At 40.5% G+C, this 16,802-nt stretch overlaps 2 protein-coding genes across 20 annotated transcripts in view; one reads left to right on the top strand and one right to left on the bottom strand.

The window, feature by feature from the left end:
* The window catches only part of FAM149B1 (family with sequence similarity 149 member B1), a 54,002-nt gene extending 42,472 nt beyond the window's left edge, over positions 1-11,530 (top strand). For 9 of the 16 annotated variants that reach the window (XM_064374277.1, XM_064374272.1, XM_064374274.1 and 6 more), the window contains 7 exons: positions 403-506; positions 2,928-3,152; positions 3,327-3,449; positions 4,797-4,920; positions 5,173-5,298; positions 8,945-9,023; positions 10,290-11,530. In XM_064374277.1, coding sequence (XP_064230347.1) covers positions 403-506; positions 2,928-3,152; positions 3,327-3,449; positions 4,797-4,920; positions 5,173-5,298; positions 8,945-9,023; positions 10,290-10,363 — 855 coding nt within the window. In that variant the 3' untranslated portion in view covers positions 10,364-11,530. Of the gene's footprint in view, positions 1-402; positions 507-2,927; positions 3,153-3,326; positions 3,450-4,796; positions 4,921-5,172; positions 5,308-8,944; positions 9,024-10,289 lie in introns of those variants that run through there. The other 7 variants (XM_064374273.1, XM_012460225.3, XM_064374275.1 and 4 more) reach the window with 7 other exon arrangements.
* The window catches only part of DNAJC9 (DnaJ heat shock protein family (Hsp40) member C9), a 50,681-nt gene that overhangs the window by 33,554 nt on the left and 325 nt on the right, over positions 1-16,802 (bottom strand). For 2 of the 4 annotated variants that reach the window (XM_064374289.1, XM_064374290.1), the window contains exons 2-4: positions 16,534-16,674; positions 15,781-16,035; positions 13,167-13,253 (exon numbers count right to left, since the gene is read on the bottom strand). In XM_064374289.1, the coding sequence (XP_064230359.1) occupies positions 13,167-13,253; positions 15,781-16,035; positions 16,534-16,674 (483 nt within the window). Of the gene's footprint in view, positions 1-565; positions 12,844-13,166; positions 13,254-15,780; positions 16,036-16,533; positions 16,675-16,802 lie in introns of those variants that run through there. The other 2 variants (XM_012460244.2, XM_012460243.2) reach the window with 2 other exon arrangements.

Below are 16,802 nucleotides of genomic sequence, written 5' to 3' on the forward strand. Positions count from 1 at the left end.
TGCAGGATTGTGTGACGATGAATGAGATCAAGTTAGAGTTTCCCCTTATTATTTTCTATTATTGTTCCATATTTTGTCTGAGTTTTCTCTTCTACTATAATGTAAACAATAATAATAATAAAGGTCCTCACTCCCCATGAGAGGGCTGTTAATTGTTTTCATCCAGATTGATCAGGCTTCACCTACCTGCTATCATTTAGGAATGGAGAAGAAAGGAGGGACCCTATCACATGGACAGTTAACTTGGGGCCCCAGCTAAGGTCCCCAAGATATTATAAAAATTAAAGCACAGGGAAAAAGTATAAATAACCAAATTGAAATTATTAACTTTTGGCAAGGTTGGGAAACCAAACAGGTATCTTCTCCAACCAATCATGAGTACTGTCTTCTTTCGAAATGTAGATGAGTCTCTGTCAAGCAAGCAGTCATCAGCCCAACATGAATGGTCTCTTGGTTCATGGGATGCCTCTACAGCCAAGAAATCTCTCCCTAATGGACAAGCTCCTGTAAGAAGTTCAACATTTTCAGACTATAGAGTGTAAAAAGGAAATAGAGGAAAGGAAAATCAGTTCATCAGTATGCATTTATTGAGTGCTGACCAAGCAACCACAAAAACACAAAAAACAAAAATACTCCACCCTCAGGGGGCTGATAATATAACTGGGAAGACAAGACATACATGGGTAAAAAGAGTCCTAACCGTATGTGACATTTTTGTGACTGAGTGCCATGTGTGTGCTGTCCAGAATGAGTGCTATGACAGCCCCAAAGCATTCTGGTGGGTCAGTGTTGGTTTGGAACTTCTCCTTGAAAGATGGGGCTTTGGATAAGCAAAGGAGAGCAGCAGGGGCATTCTAGGTAGAAGGACTGATATGGGGAAAGGTTTGGAGATAGGAAAATACAAAATATTTAGGAAAGATAGCAGACCATTTTTGATATAAAAGGATGGAAGATGGGTCAGAACTTTAATGTTTCTGAACAAAGATAATTGGCAATCCTCTAAAATTAAAATAGGCCATGGTGTGATTAGCAAGAAAGAAGTGACTATGGAACTTATGAATGTTAGGACCAGATTGTGGAGGGTTTTGAGTGTCATGTTTTGTGATTCATCCACGTTGTTTCATATGACCTGTTATCTTGCTGAGGAGTATTCAATTGTAAGAATATGCATGATTTATCTATCTGCTCTCCTGTTAAATAGCACGTGGATTGTTTCCAGGTTAGAGGTATTACATGTAAAGGTACTATAAATATTCTTGTATGTCTTTTTTGTGGTTTTACGGTCTCATTTCTCTTGAATTGATTCCTGGAAGTAAAAGGGTCACAGGACAGGTATATGTTTAGTTTCATAGGAAACTGCCATACAGTTTCCCAAAGGAGTTGTACCATTTTACACTTCTTCCAGCAATGTATGAGTTTTGGTTTAGCAGCACATATATTTAAATCAGGAATTTGAAAGGTCGACTTCACAGCAGTGGAACATCGATTGGATGTAGTGGAAGGGACTAAAGGTAAGGGGTCAGTGCGAGTCCACACATGAGCTGTTAAGGGTGTGCACTCAAGCAACCACACAGGGTGAGAAAGGAATGAGTTATTTTGGGAGATATTGTCAAGTAAGTGAAATTATATAGAAATAGAGAAATCAGTCATCTCAGATTTCAAACTTGAGAGAAGCCTGTTTTGGTGGAAAAGATGGGTTTCTTTTGGAGGAAAAGATGGGCCATCTCACTGGAAACGTGGAAGAGATGAGATCTGGAAACTGACCTGAAAGTCACCTGGCTAGAGATCATAATCAAATCTAGAAGTTCATAGAAAAAATAAAGGTGAACATAAGGCAGCTAAAGCCTAAACTTTTGTAATTAGAAAGCAGTTAGGGTGTGTTTAAAAAAAGAAAAAAGCATAAGTGAATTGCTAGAGAGGCAGGAAGACCAGAATAGTTTAGTCCTATTCCTTGACGGACAGCATCCCTTCAAAGTCCTCCAAGCACAGGGCCATTTTGCCGTAGAGGACACCAAAGTGGCCTGAAAGGTTGAGGAACTTGCTGAAAGCTGTAGGAGCAAATGGCAGAGCTTAGCTGCTTTATTCTTAAGACAAGGTTTCACCATGTTGGTCAGGCTGGTCTTGAACTCCTGACCTCAGGTGATCTGCCCACCTTGGCCTCCAAAGTGCTTGGATTACAGGCGTTAGCCACCATGCCCAGCCTTAGATGTCTTAAAATAGTCAAATGTCCTCTCATTTGCTTTAAAACACAAAATACACCTGAATCTGTAAGCTACTGAACTGTTTAGGTGTAGTATTTTATTTATTGGAAGACTTAACAGAAAAGGGTTGTCTTTCAGTTATTTATGCAGATGGGGTTACTGTGGTCCCACAGCTCTGGCTCTGGGCAGCACAAGACCCTTTGCCCACTCCCAGCTTTCCAAGGAACCCAAACCCAAATCCCTGCCAGCTCCAACTTGCTCAGCACTTTAATCGCCACAGTGGGAGCCACACTGACACCACAGCTACTCCCAAGCAGCAATATTTGTCTTTCGGGTAACAATCTTTCAGCACAAAAGAATGCCTTAGAGTAGGAATCAGCCCCTGTGGCAAATTTTTGGGAAGCACTTTGGATTAGGTGTCCTTCGGGCTTGCCTTCACTGGTGACTAAAAGTGACTGTGATGGCAGGTGAGTAACAGACTTGCTTTCCCAAATGGCCATTCTAGTAAACTATGTTTATGATTCAAATAATGTCCTACTTTTAAGAACAGATTCTCATGCCTGAGCTAGAGTACCATCTGGAAACTAAGGTACTTATTGAAAGGTTTTTATTTTTGCTTTATTTTCCCCTAAGTGTAGTTTCTAGTTTAAGGCTTTAACCCATGAGTCTTGTCTTTGTTTACATAGAGATCTTTACTTCATTGTGGGTTTCTGATTTGGCTACTAGAGATCTTGATGACAAGCTACTTCTGAGGCCTGGGTCCAGTACCATCCTTTCAACTCGAAATTGGTCAAATCGAGCTGTGGAGTTTAGTACATCATCTCTGTCACACACAGTGCAGTCCGCCAGGAGACGCAATCCACCACCACGAACCCTGCATCCGATCAGCACCAGCCATTCATGTGCTGGAACACCAAGACCTGTGGAAGAAATCCTCAGAGGAATCCGAGCGTAGGTTTAAAAAGCAGAACTTCTGGAAACTGTGGTAAAACTAATGCATTTTACATACAGCGTTACTTTAAATCTAAGACTGAAATCTATGCCTAGAAACTAATCATTAAGTAGTCTTACGATAGATTGCCCGTATTTTTTAATGGGATTAAATTTTACTTTACTTTTTTTTAGATACAGTCTCACTCCTGTTGGCCAGGCTGGGGTGCAATGGCATGATCATAGCTCACTACAGCCTCAACTTCCTGGGCTCAAGGGGATCTCCCACCCCAGCCTCCCAAGTAGCTGGGATCACAGGTGGGTGCCACCATGCCAGATTAATTTTTTATGTTTTTAGTAGAGACAGAGGTCTTGTCATGTTGCCCAGGCTGGTTTCAAACTCCTGGGCTCAAGCAATCTGCCTGCCTCAGTCTCCCAAAGTGCTCAGATTACAGGTGTGAGCCACCGTGCCTGGCTGGGGTTAAATTTTAATGAAATAGATATTGAATCTTTCTGTTGATCTAGCTAAAGACTTCTGTGTCTACTTGTAAAAATAAAATGTTGGCTAGAATACTATATTGGGGTTACAAAAGGAATAAAGAACCTATTTATTATTTAATCAAATGTTTTTCATAGTGGCAACATCTTCAGTGAAATTTCACCCCAAAATAATAGTTAATTCCCCTTTAAGATTTTTCTGTACCATTGGGATCTGCTTATTCCATTGACAATGAAAACTTTATAAACCTCAGGTAAGTAGTTGCTTATATACCAGGAAAAATATCCCTTAGCACTTCTTAGGAAGTGACACTAAAAATAATCCCTTTCCTTTTCCCACCCTTCATTCACTTTACACTCTGAGCCTTGTCGTGCAAAAAATACCTAGGAGGCAATTTTAAACACAATTATTTTAGCTGTTGATTCACAAACTGTCTTAGGATCATTTGTTTCTAAAAATATAACAAAGGTATGAGATAATAAGGCCACAAAAGTGTTTTCAATTCAGCTTCCAAGTTAAGCATTATTATGTGGATATAGCTATATCTATACCAACAGAGCTATAAATTCATTCACTGGGGGATGAGTAGTCTTGATGTATAATTAATCTCTCATTCCATCTGACAGTATTTTTTTTCAAAGTTGAAAAGTAAGTTGCTTTGTTACTTCTGGGTCATGAAAGTATCATTCAGTTTCAATTACTGTCTTAAATATGAGAAATACTTAAATATGAGGAAAGCTGCTCCAGATCCTACTGAAGGGAATGAAGGTTTAGGAACTGTACCCGAGAACTATAGTTATTAGGGAGAAGGATAACCAGAAGGTCCAGAACTGTCAAGAATTCCATCGTCAGCTGGGAATTTACAAATCCAAATCAGCAGAGAAGTACAATACCAGATAGGGACAAATGTTTTATTCCAGTTATGTGGGAAAGAAAAGGCCAACTTCTGTTGTGTGCCCAGTATAGAGCTTCAAAACAAAATCAGCACTATTTTAAAAACTCTAATTTTCCAAAATCCTGAGATCTCTACTTAAAAACATAGGCAGCCTAAAGCTTTCTGTGAACATTAAATTCATCTGCTTCATTTATCTGATTTCTAATCAATTTGCTGGTATTGTTGTAACTTCATGCTTTCATACCTTTGTGTTTGTTGGTGGGATCTGTAGCCCAGTGGCAGCTGACTCGCTCTCCTCTCCCTCACCAATGCCCCTGAGTCGAAATAATCTGCTACCACCTATTGGCACAGCTGAAGTGGAACATGTGAGCACTGTGGGGCCACAAAGACAGACGGTATGTTTCTTTCATATTGCCTCTCCATGTGCTTACTATCCAGCCTCATGGGCAGTAATTCTGCAAGATTTGTGCTCTGATCTTGATTTATACTGTGTTTTGTCAAAAGTACAAACTGAGTGTTAATTTATGACATGGAATTGGAGCTGCTTGGCCTACACGTACCGTATCTGCCAGGGTTGATAGGGTTTTAACTACATATCACACTACAGATAGTTTTCACAGTTTCTGTAACTTTTGTCTCCTCTGCAGAAACCCCATGGCGATTCCATTAGAGCTCAAAGTGCAGTGGTAGATGAGCCTAACCATCAGCAACCCCAAGAAAGGCTCCTTTTGCCCGACTTTTTCTCCAGGCCCAACACAACTCAATCATTTTTGGTACAGTGACATACTTCCTAGAATGGTCTGGATAGTGGGGAAAGAAGAAGTGGGGAGAACACTAGTTTGGCAGACTTAAGACTTTATCTAGAGGCTTAACTCAGAATGAAAGTTGAGTTTCCAACAATAAAAACAGTGTTATAAATACATTTTGTTCACATCCTAACTGGTCCCTGACACCTATTATTTAATGCCTTATACAGAAATCACAAATTCTAAGCAATTTAACGCTTAGCTATGTCTGAGCACAAGCAAGAATATTAAACCCCAGTGTATATCAGATGAACATAACTTTATTGTGTAATCCTGCTCTTCTGGAGTTTTATATCAAAAGTGGTCTCAGATTATGATGAGTCCTGGTGGATGAGTATAAGACTGAAATCTATGCCTAGAAACTAATCATTAAGTAGTCTTAGGACGGTTTGCCCATCGGTTTAGATCCAATAAAAAATTTTTGTGGCCGGGCATGGTGGCTCAAGCCTGTAATCCCAGCACTTTGGGAGGCCGAGGCGGGTGAATCACGAGGTCAAGAGATCGAGACCATCCTGGTCAACATGGTGAAACCCCGTCTCTACTAAAAATACAAAAAATTAGCTGGGCATAGTGGCACGTGCCTGTAATCCTAGCTATTCAGGAGGCTGAGGCAGAATTGCCTGAACCCAGGAGGCAGAGGTTGCGGTGAGCCAAGATTGTGCCATTGCACTCCAGCCTGGGTAACAAAAGCGAAACTCCATCTCCAAAAAAAAAAAAAAAAAAATTGTGAAAAAACAAGATTAAAAAAAAAGAATGAAAAGAAAAAATTTTTATATTGATAATCAATCTAGAAAAAATCCTAAGCACCCAGCTTAGCTTAGGACTTTTTCCTTCTACTGGTGTTTTAAATGCTGACACTACCTACCATTTATTGTGCATTTACTATCCCTTTTAATAGGAAAAACCTGATCAGCAATGGAGTCATGCACTGACCTTCCCCATTTGTAGGCCGGAAGCTCGACCCCACATAAATTGCTTTGTGGCAAGAGCGCTTGGAGATCCTGGGGAAGTAACCAGGGACTCCACATCCTGGAAGTTGTCGGGATGGTGGTGTTTGCAGCATACTTGTCCCAACTCATGACCCTTGAACCACAGCAGGCTAAAGCACTGCAAAATCTTTCTTCTACTAGAAGAGTGGTGAGGATAATCAATGAATAGACCTTTGTATTAGTTTACTAGGTCATAAGAAATGACCAACAACTGGGTGCCTTAAAACAGCAGTAATTTTTTCTTACAGTTCCAGAGGCAAGAAGTTCAAAATCAAGTTGTCAGCAGAGCCATGCTCCCTTTGGATTCTTCTAGGGAAGAATCTGTCTCTTCCTGGCTTCTGGTGGCTGCCTGCGATCCCTGTTGTTCCTTTGCTTGCAGCTGCATCACTCCCAATTTCTGCCCCGTACCTTTTTTTTAAAGACAGAGTCTTGCTCTTGCCTGGGCTGGAGTGTAATGGTGCAATCTCAGCTTGCTGCAACCTATGCCTCCTGATTCAAGTGATTCTCCTGCCTCAGCCTCCCGATTATCTGGGATTATAGGTGTGCGCCACCATGCCCAGCTAATTTTTGTATTTTAGTAGAGACGGAGTTTTTGCCATGTTGGTCAGGCTGGTCTCAAACTCCTGACCTCAAGTGATCTGCCCACCTTGGCCTCCCAAAGTGCTGAGATTACAGGCATGAGCCACCACTCCCAACTTTTTTTTTTAAGACAGGGTCTCACTCTGATGCCCAGGCTGGAGTGCAGAGCATAGCTCACTGCAGCCTCAACCTCCTGGGCTTAAGTGATCATCTCACCTTAGCATCCTGAGTAGCTGGGACTACAGTCGCATGCCACTGTCCCCTGCTAATTTATTTTTCATTTTGTAGAGATAGGGTCTCACTGTTTTGGGCCAGACTGGTCTCAAACTCCAAAGCTCAAGTGATCCTCCCACCTCAGCCTCTCAAAGTGCTGGGACTACAGACATGAGTCACACGCCCAGCCTGCCTCTGTCTTTACATGGCTTTCCTCCCTATGTGTCTGTGCCCAAGATTCTCTCTTCTTATAAAGATACCAGTCGCTGAATTTAGGGCCCACCCTAATCCAGTATGACTTTACCTAGATTACATCTGAAAGACCCTATTTCCAAACTTGGTCACATTCACAAGTTCCAGGTGGTCGTAAATTTTGAGGGAACACTATTCAACATAGTAGACCCCACGAGGTTGACTTAGGGGGAAACTCACCAAAAACAAGAAAAAGGAAACATGAGCATTTCTGATTCTTGGGGTTCAATGTGAACCCCAAAAGTTTGAGAACTTCTACTGAATTTGCCTTCTCATAATCTGATACAGGACATATGTTAAGTAGTACTTGATGATTATATTACACAGCCAGATTCTCTCAAACTCTTTTTTTTTTTGGAGACGGAGTCTTGCTCTGTCACCTAGGCTGGAGTGCAGTGGCGCAATCTCAGCTCACTGCAGCCTCTGCCTCCTGGGTTCAAATGACTCTCCTGCCTCAGCCTCCTAAGTAGCCAGGACTACAGGCACCTGCCACCATGCCTGGCTAATTTTTGTTATTTTTTTAGTAGAGATAGTGTTTCACCAAGTTTTCCAGGCTGGTCTTGAACTTCTTAGACCGTAAGTGATCTACCTGCCTTGGCTCCCAAAGTGCTGGGATTACAGGCGTGAGCCACTGCTCCCGGCCAAACATTTTATTTTTTTAAGAGACAAAGGTCTCACTCCTGACCCAGGCTTGAGTGTAGTGGTGCAATCAGCACACTGCAGCCTAAAACTCCTGGGCTCAAGTGATCCTCCCACCTCGGCCTCCTGGGGTACACCTCTGCACCTAAAAACATTTAATTTTTGGTTGCCTTAGGAATAAAACAACAGATGAAAACATTTCAAAGTCTTCTCTTTCTCATATGTTTAAAAAAAAAAAGTAAAAATTACTTACCATTTCTCTCCCCATTTGCTGTCATAAAAAGAGAGATAGCTAGTTCTAGTTGCTCAATTTATTAAGAATGCTAACCATGGCCAGGTGTGGTGGCTCACAGCTGTAATCCCAGCACTTTGGGAGGCCAAGGCAGGCAGACCACCTGAGGTCAGGAGTTCAAGACCAGCCTAGCTAACATGGTAAAACCCCGTTTCTACTAAAAATACAAAAAATTAGCCGGGTGTGGTGGCACACACCTATAATCCCAGCTACTCAGGAGGCTAAGACAGGATAATTGCTTGAACCCAGGAGGTGGAAGTTTCAGTGAGCAGAGATCACGCCATTGTACTCCAGCCTGAGCAACAGAGCGAAACTCTACCTCAAAACAAGAAAAAAAACAGGTTCAGAGGCAAAACAACACACACACACACACACACACACACACACACACACACAGCAAGTAGCTTAACAGCATAGTAATAACATTGAAGAATTCACAATTTTTACAAGTTAATAAATGGCTTTGTGGGCATCTGGCTTGGGATTTTCTACTTGAAATTCAACACAGTGCACTTAGCCAACTTTTCCCTCAGGCTGGTAGTCTGTGCCTTTTACACTGTTGATTTCAAGGTTTTCCTGTGAACCTGCTAAAATATTATCCTTTGGGAGGAGCTGCATCGTAAGAAGTGTGTCCTCTTTTCTCTTTTAGCTGGATACACAGTATTATCGCTCATGCACAGTTGAGTATCCTCATCAGGCACGACCTGGTAAGGGATCTGCAGGTACAGGTGGGTCATGGCCCTTATTTACTACTGTGTGGATGTGTTAAGACCCAGCTTTTGTCTTTTTCCTATACCTATTTCAGATTCTCTTGGATTTATTGTTTCCCCACATCTTTGTAAATCACCTAAAATTCATTTTGGAACATGGGGTATAATAAAAAGCTAGGAGAGTTCTACTGCTCAGAGCCAAAAAGTTTCAGGTTTTTTTCATACCATGTAAATTAACTTCTCACTACTTTGGTAAACTGCTTTTTTTTTTAAATCTAAAAAGTTTAACCCTAATTAGTCCTTATTATAACATTCAAAATATTCTTTAAGATCATGGCATGGATTTTATTACGTAGGCAAAATCCATATTCCTATGGATTAAACTGCTTGGATCAGTTAATCTTAGGCCAAGGTAAGAAAAGAAATTCTAAACTATCATGGTATGCTGAGTCTGATGCTATCCCATTAACTCTTTTTATCTTCAAATTATACTCTGTAGATGTAGTAACAAAGAAGTAATGGGAGGAAATTGAGGGATGTCTTTTTTTTTTTTTTTTCCCCTTTTTGCACTCAAAATGACTCAGTTCCAGTGAAGAGGGATGTTTTTCAGATGGTCTCACTCTGTTGACCAGGCCGGAATGCAGTGGCATGATCATGGCTCACTGGAGCCTCAACCACCTGAGCTCAAGGGATCCTCCCACCTAAGCCTCCCACATAGCTGGGACTACAAGTAGTGCCACCACACCCAGCTATTTTTTGTAGAGACAGGGTCTCGCTATGTTGCCCAGGCTGCGGGATGTCTTAATTCTGCGTTTGACAGTCTTCTCACCACATCAGGGTCATTCTTACTATGCTAAAGGTACATTTAGAAGTAATGGACAGCTGAGATGTTTCCTGTTAATAAGAAAGATTAATCAGCAACTATAGTAAAAACTAGTCTGCCTCAAACAATCTTTGTAGTCCAAGTGATTTCTCAGGCCAGTTCCCTGTAACATTATTTGGTAGTCTTTAAATGCTTTCGTCAGATTCTGCTTTCAGATCTGTGTTTGAGCTGTAATTTCTGCCACACTGATAGTCAGGTATAACTAATGTAATATTGAAGTGAGTGAATCAGATATCTTAGTTCTTTTTAATTAGTGGGCTCTTCTGCAAAACTAGTTTACTGCTTTCATACCTTAAGAAAGTCCAATTCATAATTGGATCAAGAAAGCCCTAAGCTATAAACTTGAGTTATTATCAAACCTGGACTGTCTACTAATGTTACTCTGTGATGTCATCTGACAGGTCCTCAGTTACATGGATCTACAAAATCTCAAAGCAGAGGTGGACCAGTCTCTCGAACCAGGCAGGGACCTTAAGGCAAATGAGAAGAACCTATCAGGCTGCAGAAAACACGAGATTTCATGAAGCACTGTTCAGTCATCAAGTGATGTAGAGCTTGTACAGAAGATTGATTAGAAACCATCTTCATGAAGAGTGATTTTGGCACAAGTGACTGAAGAACAAAACAGCATTATCTGCCAAAAATGACATGAGTGTTGTTTCTACCTCCAGTTACTGTCTCTTTCAGCATAAATTAACCTATCCCATTGGAAAGGAAAGTTTGTACCCAAAGATGCAACAATGAATAATACCCAAATCACTGCTCATGTTGTCTCTTAACAATCAGTTCAATTATATAGGATTTGATGAGCTCACACACACAGAAAAAGCAGCAAATGATCAGTGACAATATTACTGGCTTCAGAATACTTCAGCTTGTGTTCATTTCTGGAGAGTTATACTCAGTTTTAAGTCATTTTGCTGTCAAAAATTTGACCTTATCAAATAGATGTCATTCCTAAAGCTCTCTTTAGATGTCCTACCCTATCAGCATATTAAAATGGAAGGAATATGTACCTAAAGACATACATGTTAAGCATTAGTGTAAAGTAACTTCTGTAATAAATTATATTGCATTTTTTTTTCAGATAGGACAACTCAACCTTACAATGCCTACCTGATGCCAGGTTATACTTATTTTCTTACTAAAGTATGTTACTGGTCATATCTTTTTTCCAAATATTAAATGTACCTTGCCAAATATTCTCCTGCAGCTCTAAGGAAGTCAATTAAAAAATAATTTGTAGAATCTACTAGTGAGTCACCAGAGTATAATTCCTTAAAAGTTTAAGAAAACCTGGCAATTAATCCAGCATAAACATATCCTACAGACAGCAGGATATGGGTATGGAGGAGGAGAGCTTTGACTTTCTGATTTTACTGTGGACCTTTTCCTAAGAGCATTCATGAATGCAGCAATGGTTTTAACTATGGCTTAAATTTATTTTAAATTTCACTAAACTACTAATCTTGATTATCATGCCAATTTTAGATCTTATTTTCAGAAGAGATAAATACAAATAATCATAAATTAGGGTAACTTTTTATTATACGAAGGTGTTCTAATGCTATCATATGAAGGCAGATGCTTCAAACAACCTGCATCAAGTTATATTTTTAATAAAATTAAAAATTACTTTTAACCTATTTGTAGTCACAAACTGAAAATGTATCATATATGTTTACTAAAGGGTTACTTTATGCATATGGTATATTTCATAGTCTACAAATCAAAGATTTAAACAGTCCCTAAAAAAAATTCCATATATTCTCATACCAACTCATCTAAATAGAAATGAAAATCTCTTTACTGTTCTCACAAACCATTACCATGAGTTCACTATAATAATTGGATCAATATGGTTTGCCTTTCAAGGTTAAAGAGTCAGAAAGGGGCCTCTAAGAAGTCAGTTAGCCCAATTCCCTCACCTTGTGTGTTTTCCCTCAAAGCCAGTGCAGTTTTTTTTTAACCAAAAAGCTGGACATATTTATTACATACAATTTGACAAGTTTGGATTTCACTCTTTGTTTCAATGTAATAACTCTTTTATAAATGAGGAAACAGATTCAGACAAGCTCAGTGGCCCAACTAAAGACATTCGGCAATTAGTGGCAAGACTACAACATACATCTCTTCATGCTACGGAAACCAGGCTCTCTATTATAAAGCTGACCAAGACTACTGTTTTCCCCTTCTCTCTCATCCTAAACACCATTCATATTTTTCTAGGTCACATTTTACTGGGATCATTTACAAAGCCCCCAGAACTTAACCATCACTTTTTTTATTTAATCGTATACAATTTTTACAAAAATGCCTGAAGTATTTAACACCTGTACATCAGTACAAAACCTGACTGAGTAAAATGAATAGAGGGTCTATTTAAGATCATTAAGACCAAATGTAAACTGGGAAGTATGTGGAAGGCAGCTGTCCAGCAAGTGTTTGGAAGGTGTTCTAGCTGGGTAGAGAGCCTATTCTAACAGACACACACATCGCAGAAAACAGCATGAACAGAACCATATTCTAGATAGAGTTCCATGTACAGAAGATCTATGGAGGCAAGTTCTGTCAGGAAGGACACTACCTCCCTCCACCCTCCCAACTGTCACCACCAAGTTCCTTCAGGTGAGACCTCACACAATGTCAGGTGCTTTCTAGGAAATACTAAGATCAGGTTGACAGATTCTGCTTAGTCTAATCTATCTGAAAAATTCAGGCTGGAAAGACAACTTTTCTCAAGAGTTGAATTGACTTTTGCCTTCAAATCTTGGCTGCACCTTGCCTAAGATAGCATCAATTTACACCTAAGGACCTCTGAAGAGAAAAATTCCATTATTTCTTTTCTTTCTTGAGAGCAGATTTTTTCCCTCCTCCTTTGGAAGGTTTGCAGTACTTTGCTTCCATCTGAGCCAGAAAATCGTCCATTTCCTTTTGCCGATCCTTTTGTCTGCTCTGTTTGAGAAGTTAAAACACAAGCTTTCACAACACTATCCATAGAAAGTACTTAGTGGTTGCCAGGGGCTGGAGAAGTGGAGTAACTGCTAATGGGTATGGAGGTTTTTTTGGAGTGGTGAAAATGTCCTTCAATTGGTGTTAATAATTGTAAAACTTTGTAAATATATTAAAAACCACCAAACTGTACACTTGAAAAGACAAACAGATGGCATGCGAGTTATGTCTTACAAGAAGAAAACAAAATACAACACTCCAAAGAAAATATTAGCAACAGGTTTCAGATCATTAAGGAAGAAGTGGCAATAAACTGCCAAGTTTACCTGAATGGCTGCCTTCAGGCTATCCACGCCTTCATCAAGCCCCAACTCCTTTCTGCTCATTTCTGCTTCTTTGGCCTCTTCCTGAGCCTGCAACAGAAACTCACATGAGATTCAGGGCAACCAGCAAATGTTTAAAATACATTCTCTTTCCCAAAAGCAAATCCATAATACTGTTTCAATTTGAGGATTATATGAATAGACAAAATGAATAGAATTACCTAACTAGGTTATTTATTAAAAGGCAACGATGCTGACAACAAGCAGTAGATCCTGTGATTCCAATTACCATTTATTTGCTTTTTCCCCAATTCTACTTGCTAGAGGTAGTAAGTAATTTGGCACTCATAAATCACATTGTGATAAAAAGGAACAGGAGGCTGGGTGTGGTGGCTCACACTTGTCATCCCTATACCTTGGGAGGCCAAGGTGGGAGAATACTTGAACCCAAGAGTTTGAGATCTGCCTGGATAACATAGACCTCATCTCTACAAAAAATAAATAAGCCTGGTGTAGTGGCATGTGCTTGTAGTCCCAGCTACTAGGGAGGCTGAGGTAGAAAGATAGCTTGAGCCTGGGAGGTTGAGGCTACAGTGAGCTGTGATCATGCCTCTGCACTCCATCCTGGGTGATGGAGTGAGATGTCATCTCTTAAAAACAAAGAAAAACAAAAAAAAGTAAGGAAAACGATGCAATTGCTAGGATACAGGTACTTCCAATTCCTCTCCTGGAAACCCAATTTACTACATGAGACTGGTAATCCCCTTGGGAATCCCAGTTTAAAATGACTTCTGAGTAGTCAGAAGAAACATCAGCACACTCAGTTTTAACCTTTCTTTACCTGATTTCAAAGCAGCCTTCCTTTGCCAAGTTTTCCTAGGGCATTGTTTCCAAAATACCACTAAGAACAAAAGAACACACTAAGGTGTTCTTAGGGCAACAACTTAAGAGGCCCCAACATCCCTTGTGAATTTTATAAGTAGCAATTAATGAAATTAATACTGGGGATGATGATACATTAGGACCTCCCTTCCCTATAAGAAGACACTGTTTCCTTGTATTCAAATTATCTCTTTAAATTCAGCATTCCCTTCAGGTTTGTTGAACAGTCTCTCAAAATTATGCCATTTTCTCCTCAAATTCTAGGGAAGTTTCTCAAGCTAACAGTCTACTGTGAATGCAGCTGTACTCAGTTTCATCTCAGAAAATGATGAACTTAAGGTAATTGTCAGCCTAAGTCTTAGCAGATATAGCCTATGAACCAAAATGAACTTGATATATACTCCACGGCTCCCCTCAGCTCACCGGAGAGGGTGCAGCCATCTAGGCAAAACAGGCCCTGTGAATTTTCACCAGAAACAAAAAGGTCAGCTTTCTCTGTGTGCATTTCATATGTAAAAGCTGCAGAAAAGTTCCAGGGGGCACTCATGAAGGCAGGAATGATTCTAAAACTTGTGTGCTCCTTATGAGAATCTAATGCCTGATTATCTAAGGTTTCATCCTGAACCACGCCCCCAACTCGCCTTACCCCTGGCACAGCTGGGGACCACAAAGCTAAAGTTTTTCTTAAAAAAAAAAAAAAAAAAAAGGCTGGACACAGTGGTTCACACTTGTAATTCCAGCACTTTGGGAGGCTGAGGCAGGTGGATCACGAGGTCGAGGTCAAGACCATCCTGGCCAACATGATGAAACCCTCTCTCTACTAAAAATACAAAAATTAGCCGGATGTGGTGGTGTGCGCCAGTAGTCCCAGCTACTTCAGAGGCTGAGGCAGGAGAATCGCTTGAACTGAGGAGGCAGAAGTTGCAGTGAGCCGAGATCACACCATTGCACTCCAGTCTGGGTGACAGAGCAAGACTCCGTCTCAATAAACAAAAAAGAATTCTGTATCCAACTCAAGAATCAAACTCTGGCAAAGGCTCCAAAATCTGCACTTTTAACAAGACAGTCTCTGCCATTCTCTTCTTACCCCTCAACCGAATAAGGATCACTGCCTGTCCTGTGTATCCAGGCTCCATTAACTTTATCTCCTGAGGGATGCCTCAGCAAGGCTACAATAATTGGCCCACATGAAAAAAGACTTCAGTGCCACTTTATTATGGTAATAGTTAAACAAAAAAAAATCATCGTGAGCACAATATACTAGAAAAATAGTTTCTCTTGATGAACTGGTATGCCCATTTTATTTATTTATTTATTTATTGAGACAGTCTTACTCTGTCACCAGGCTGGAGTGCAGTGGCACAATCTTGGCTCACTGTAACCTCCGTCTCCCAGGTTCAAGTGATTCTCCTTCCTCAGCCTCCCAAGTAGCTGGGATTACAGGCACATGGCACTACACCCAGTTAATCTTTGTATTTTTAGTAGAGATGGTGTTTTCACCATGTTGGCCAGGATGGTCTCAATCTCTTGACCTCGTGATCCACCCACCTCAGACTCCCAAAGTGCTGAGATTACAGGCGTGCCCCCGGTATGTCCATTTTATTACATGAAAGCTATCAGACCAAGTTAACCCTAGTCATTATTTCTGGAGCTTTATGTTTACTTCTGCTGTAAATACTCTCAAATCCTTTTTGGAAGCAGTCAAGATATAAATCAACAGTATTCAAAATCTTACCCTCCTTTTCCTTGCATTCATCTTTTGTTTCGATTCTTTGACAAAGGCATTATAGGATGGGACCTCTCCGGCGTCAATAGCTTGCTGAATGATATTCCTTATCCTGGGTTCCTCTGTGTACTGCACGCAAAGTACAGACTCCATTATCTGATCCATGTCACCCTTGAAGTCCAGATAGGCCTGTTTAATATCAGTCAGCTCTTCTTCTGAACCTTTGTATGTCTTTTCAAAAGCTTGAATGTCCTCTAAAGATATCTGATAATAAAGGAGATTTGCTTTAACTTTGGGAGTTTTACTTTAAATAAAAGGTACACTAATAAAACTAGAGTTAAGTGTTGAATTGCCGTAATACAACAGTTGCTTGAGTTGAAAGTGTTGAACCAGATTTTCTATGCCTAAGCTTTTCCGGAGTTCTCCTTTCTAAGTCCAGTCTTCACAACTGCTAACTAGGGACCAGGGAGGGAAATGTAAGTGAAGTTTCCAAGGGTGAAAGAAGACCCGGAATCAGGACTTACATTTGGATATGTAAAATAAAGTGCATCCTACAAAAAAATAAATCGGCTCTTTTCAGTGCAACAATCACATTAACAGGAAATAAAAAGCCTGTTTCAGTTAAGTGTGTATTTATATTTCAAGGCCAAACTCAAAATTCCTCATTCCTACAAAATTAACACAAGACCTTAGAGACAATCAATAAAGGTTTGTTGATCGAATGATGGTAACAGTCACAAAGAAACCTCCAGAATCCCCTACCTTTTTAAAGAGTAGCCGCCAATACGACTCCCAGTCTCGGTCTTGGGTGAGCACAGCAGAGTCCTCGTCCACTGTTCCCTGCTCATCGTACACTGCTCTCTGTTCTTTGTCACTGAGAACGGAATAGACTTTTCCCAGGATCTGAGGGCAGAGAGTATCCATAAGTCATCCCTGCTCCTGCTACCGAAACCGCGGCGCGAGAAAAGATCAGAAGGCGCAAAGACCAGCTTAGTGCGCACCCCCGGGCGGGGCCCGGTAGCCAAAAGGCT

This window comes from Aotus nancymaae, unplaced genomic scaffold (assembly GCF_030222135.1).
Source record: "Aotus nancymaae isolate 86718 unplaced genomic scaffold, 86718_ANA_hifiasm-v0.15.2.pri h1tg000010l, whole genome shotgun sequence".
NCBI lineage: Eukaryota > Metazoa > Chordata > Mammalia > Primates > Aotidae > Aotus > Aotus nancymaae.